The sequence below is a fragment of the Acomys russatus genome, unplaced genomic scaffold (genome assembly GCF_903995435.1).
Source record: "Acomys russatus unplaced genomic scaffold, mAcoRus1.1, whole genome shotgun sequence".
Taxonomy (NCBI): Eukaryota; Metazoa; Chordata; class Mammalia; order Rodentia; family Muridae; genus Acomys; species Acomys russatus.
Window position 1 is genome coordinate 60,682 of NW_026131535.1, and position 5,496 is coordinate 66,177.

Here is a 5,496-nt window from a genome sequence, read left to right on the forward strand (position 1 = left end):
GAGGTGTGCTAGGGTTGACCACATCATAACCACCTGTTGATGATAAACAAAAAGGTCTTGAATTAAAGGTACTGGGTTGGGGCTGAACATCTTTACAACTAGAAACAGGTTTTACTGAGTTCACCATCTCAGGTTCACAATGGAATCAAATGTCCTGAAACACCAAACTGTGTCTAAAGTCATATGTTCTGGGAGCCCTGGATGAAAGTGCTTCTCCTTGATTGTGAATTCTCATCACCCAGAAGCAACCTTCTCCTATTTATTGCCAACATGGACAAAGTCTGGTCTTCCTGTCATAGACACAGCGCTGTTTACATTTAAAGCACATGGCTGTAGCAAAGACAATTTTCTTGGACTGCCTTTTGGCCTTGAGTATGTCCAGTAGGCCAGGACATTGTTGGTCAAATGTTTGTACAAGGATATAACCACGGTGATCATAGCACTCTCGAGGGGCAGGGTACAGCTCTACTGTCAGCTTGTTTAGATCAGCCATGCATTGCAGAAAGTCCTTCAGTGCAGCAGTGGAGAAGAGGTTGTCATAGAAATTGACTCTGGTAAGTTGGGAGCACTGGCTCAGGGAAGGCAGCAGGACACTGAGGTGAGAGTCTTCTAGGCTGCAGTTGTCTAACTCCAGGGTCTGCAGAGTGTCTGCTACATTCTCAAGGAGAAGTCGGAGACCTGTGGGATGGGACGTGGGTAACAAAACACCACTAAATTCCAGGTGTTTCAGTTGACAAAGACTCTGACATCGTGACAAATATTTCAAATCTGACTGTGAGAGACAGCAGAGGATCATAGACAAGGACTCAAACTGGGTCTTCAGGCATCTGTGGAAAGAAGAAGAAATTAGTTCTGGCTCATGGTGTTGGAGGATATCAGTAAGGTTGACAATGGGAAATATGGCATCACATATGCACAGTAAGTCTATGCGTATGCTGAATGTGAGCACTGGATAAAGAGATTGTACGTGTCTGCTCATATTACTGGTTTCTGGGGCATAACACTATCAAGTGTGATGATTTAGAACACACATCTAGGACTGGAGAGATGGCTCAGAGGTCAAGAGCACTGACTGCTCTTCCAGAGGTCCTAAGTTCAATGCCCAGCAACCACGTGGTGGCTCATACCATGTATAAAGTGATCTAATGCCCTCTTCAGGCCTGCAGGTGTAAATGCAGGCAGAACACTGTATATATCATAATAAATAATTCTTTTCTTAAAATCACACATCTACAACTGCCAATCATCATTCTGTAAACACACAACTACGTCTTGCCTAATCTTTCCAGGAAGGCATAGCCAGAAAGAGGATAACAGAAAGATCATGGCATGTGTCCACCAGGTCATGCTTCTCCTTGTTATCTAGAACAACCTGTATCCAGGATATCAGTGCCCAACCCTTGGAACTGATGAAACCATATGCCACTGTCACCAGTTTCCATCTAGTACATCCCAACCTGCGTTTAAATCATCCTTCTCTCCAAGGGAAATCAAAGGCTGAGAGAGACATTAGCAAGGCAAAAATCTGGTTTCTGTTTACAGAGATCAGTGTAAAGAACTCCAATAGGAAGCACAGATGTGGGTCCTCCCCAGCTCAGGGCCCTCTGCTCTGTCCTTTCCCCTTCATCAGCTTAGATGGGATCAAAAAGAGGAATACCCAAACATCACTCAGTGCATCTGACCCACTTGTACAGTTGACATGTTTGTAATGCAGCTACGGACCCATCTCCTACTCCAGCTCAGACTCTGTTAAATGAATGGGAACTGGAAGAATGAGTTCAAATAAGAAGGAAACAATCACTGGGTGTTGTGGTACACATCTTCAGTGCCAGCACTGCGCACAAGGAGGCAGGAAAATTGCTGTGAGTTTGAGGTCAGCCTGGTCTACAAAGCGAGTCCAGGACATCCAACACTACACAGAGTAGTCATGTTCGAAAATACAAAATCAATAAACACATGGAAACAATACACACTTACATACTATAATGAGTTATTAACTGGCACAATTCGGGTGCCCACTAATGCTCAAAAGAAAAGGTTTCTTGACATGGCAGAAACAGCTCACCATCCTTCCTTACCTGCACAACTGTTTCATGTGGTCAGTGAAAAGGTTGATGCCGTTCATGTAGAGATGCTGGAGGCAGTTGAGCTTGGAGAACTGAGTAAGGAACTTGTTAAGACACTTCTCTATGGGTACCCTATCCGTGTTCACATAGGCGAGACTAAGATGCAATGTGCGGAGATTTCTCATCAGGCCAAGGTAAGGTGCAAAGCCACCGAGGAAGGGCAGGACGTGGTATATAAGTAGTTCCAATTCCTCAATGTAGTGTGGCTTGAAAATGTCCAGGACTTCCCTGACCATCTCTGCAGGGGAGTCACAGATCTGCATCTTAAGACAGCACATCTGCACAGAGCCCTTTCTCTTCTGGGCCCACTGCAACAAGCACTTTTGGTGTCCTTCCAGCTGGTTGCAGAGGCTGAGGTCAGTGACCAACTTCAAAGGCTGCTTCTGGGAATTTCTAGGAAGGCGTTTTACTACTTGCTTCTTGCTTCCTTTCTCTGCTGACCTGGCTCCATCTTCTCTTCCAGCCCATACATGCCAGAAATGCTGGTGCACTTTCCTTAATTCGAGCACTTGAAGCTTGCAACGTCTGTGAGGGAGAAATGTGAAGTTTTATACTGTAAACCAGTAACCAACATGGAGGCAGTTTCTACCACAATAAGTCAGTTCCAACATAGCCCCCCACACCTGCCAGGAAAGGACTATTTGTCTGAGACACATCTTCAGACATGTCCTACTTCCCTCCATTTAGTGTCTGTGGACTGGACTCTTCCATATCGAAGACAGACAGGGAAAGACTCATCCTACTTGGGGTCCATATATTCTAAACTGTCCTCCGTTCCTGACTCTCATTATATCAGCTCTCAACTTGAGCAGTAGTTCCACAGACCTTCAAGCCTAGGACATCAGAATACTCTGCCCAGTTCAACTCCATTCACCCTGATATCACCTGTGTCTTACCTTCTAACCTCTTTGGGCCTTGCTTACCTGGGATGAGCCTTCTTCATCAGCAGAATGTCTATGCCATCCAGCACAGCTTGCAAGGTCTCCACTTCAGGAGAATTCATCAGTACCCCCACTGGAAGGCAGGGAAAGGGCCAGGCGGCCACCATTGCCTTCAATATCTTGGTGTGTCTGCCATCGAAGGCCTGCTTGAACAGCGGTGGGAAGAGCTCAATAGGCAGGTTGTCCAGAGCAGAGATGGACAAGGCATCATTCCTCAGCAGCCCTTGCACGGCCAGCTGCAGGAGTGTGAGAGGGTTGTGCACGCTCATCCTGATAGATGTTCTGTCAGAGGGACCTGTTGAAACATTAGTTTCAGGTTACTATATGGAATTTTCTATTTGTCACATATCATATTCTCTAAAGGACTAGAGTCCATGCTATGGCAATAGTGGTAAACTCAGATTGCCCAATCATCCAGTCTGCTCACCTCAAAGCCAAACGTCCATCGAACTTCTCATGTATTCTCTCTTGTAAGATTTTACATATGCACAAAATAATGATGGACTGTCCAACTAGGAACCCACCTCTGTTCCTCTGAATCTCAAGCCTACTCAGAAGGGTTATTCAGGAGCATATAGTTTGACCAGTCCCTTGGTACAGGAAAAGACACTGAACAACTTTCCAGGCCCTCAAAATGTACTCTGTGCTGAGACATGCCCAACCTTTATGCTTTATTCTTTCAATATACTGATACATCCTGGGAAGACTGAGGAAATATGTAAGACACCTGTCAGCACGTACTGCCTTCTGTTCCTCTAAGAGACCAGTGAGGGAGCACTGGGCTATATTGTATTAATTTGGGGAAACTAAAGGCCACCTGGCCACCCAGTCAGACCATATCTGAAATGCAAAACCTCAGTGAGACATGCAACTTTCCCAAAAAGCAACTAGATCCAAGCTGTGAAGTTATAGCACCTGCAAAATGTGAGTCTTGGATAAGAAGCCAAAGTGTCCTGGAGCTACAGGGAGGATTCCCCATGTTGCATTGGGCTTCAGAAGAAAAAGGGAAATGATAACCAAAAAAAAAAAAAAAAAAAACCAAAACAAAACAAAACATCAAAATTCCTAAGTTTGTTTGGTTTTATTTTTTAAACTTTTACATTTTGTGTTGGTGTTGCCTACAAAGGAGTCTTGAGTGAAATTGGCTACCTTCTAATCATAAGTGGATCTTATATATAACCCATGCTTGTGCCAACTCCCCATGTTCATGCATGTGAAGAGGAGCATTGGGATTGTCTTTTTCCACACCATTCATTGCTAATACAGGGCCTTTAAAATATTGCATAAATGCTACACCAGCTAGCAGTAACCAATTAACCCAGCTCTTGGGTACAAGAATCACGAGAATTCTGGGTCAATCTAATCTATATAGTTTATTTCAGGCTAGTCTAGGTTAGGGGAAATCAAGCAAAATATTTCTATGTCAGCTGAGCACAGTAGTGCATGATTGTAGTCCCTGCATTCTGGAAAGCAGTGAAGGTGGATCTATATGTGTTCAGGCCAGCCTGATCTACAAAGTGAGGCCAGGATAGACAAGGTAACACAGAAAACCCTTGTTTTAAGAAAGCAAAAGAGAGCTGGGCATGGTGTGTGTGATTTAATCCCAGCACACAGGAAGGCAGAGGCAGGTGGATCAATTTGAGATCAAGGCCATTCTGGTCTACAAAGTGAGACCATAACAGCCAACACTAAGTAGACTAACCATTCTCAATACATTACCCCTAAAAAAGATTATAAATGTCTTCATTACAATTGTATAGTGACATGGGTCCACACTGCAAGTGTTCTAACATTTGGTCACATTCCCAAGTCATCTGTTTCATTTTGTTTAACTTTAAGTAGAAACAAGGTTACTTCATGCAGTCGAGTCAAGGCCAAAATGTGATCATTAATTTGAGTTTCCAGGTGTGGTTGGTATAAGCTATCTGGCTTCTGCTTTGTATAGGAGAGGGAGAGAGAGAGAGAGAGAGACAGAGAGAGAGAGAGAGAGAGAGAGAGAGAGAGAGAGAGAGAGAGAGAGAGAGACAGAGAGAGACAGAGAGAGACACAGACAGAGAGACACAGACAGAGAGAGAGACAGAGAGACAGAGACAGAGAGAGAGACAGAGAGAGAGAGACAGAGAGGGAGATCTTAGACAATATTGAATAAGTAGTCAAGGTTGAAGTAACTCCATTCCTGCTGCCTTGGTCTCATGATCAGCTGTGACTGGTGGCTCTGGCATAAAGCCATCCCCAAAACTGTAGGCTACAATTAAGAGAAAATTTGAGTTCCCACAACTGAGAAACCATACTCTGTGAAACATGATTTAAGATACTGTAAAAGGATTAAATTAGAAAAAAGATCCTAACTTAAATTCTAAAATGAGCATACAAAACTGGGCAGAGCCAGAAGGATCTAGAGTTCAAGGCCAGCCTTGCTTAGTTGAAAC

General features: G+C 44.1%; 1 protein-coding gene across 1 annotated transcript; it reads right to left on the bottom strand.

The window, feature by feature from the left end:
- Positions 1–259: 259 nt before the first annotated feature.
- Positions 260–3,336, bottom strand: LOC127186273 (PRAME family member 12-like). Its single transcript, XM_051142708.1, has 3 exons — positions 3,050–3,336; positions 2,079–2,651; positions 260–827 (listed from the first exon to the last, which is right to left on the bottom strand). The coding sequence occupies exons 1-3, from the start codon at positions 3,334–3,336 to the stop codon at positions 260–262; spliced, it is 1,428 nt and encodes a 475-aa protein (XP_050998665.1).
- Positions 3,337–5,496: the final 2,160 nt, after the last annotated feature.

What these genes read in the sequence shown, in the direction of transcription:
- LOC127186273 (XM_051142708.1), bottom strand. Translation starts at nt 3,336, where the DNA reads ATGAGCGTGCACAACCCTCTCACACTCCTGCAGCTGGCCGTGCAAGGG. An exon ending in ATGAAGAAGGCTCATCCCAG is followed by an intron (nt 2,652 to 3,049) that starts GTAAGCAAGGCC and finishes TCTCCCTCACAG; the next exon opens with ACGTTGCAAGCTTCAAGTGC. An exon ending in CACATGAAACAGTTGTGCAG is followed by an intron (nt 828 to 2,078) that starts GTAAGGAAGGAT and finishes TTCTTTCCACAG; the next exon opens with ATGCCTGAAGACCCAGTTTG.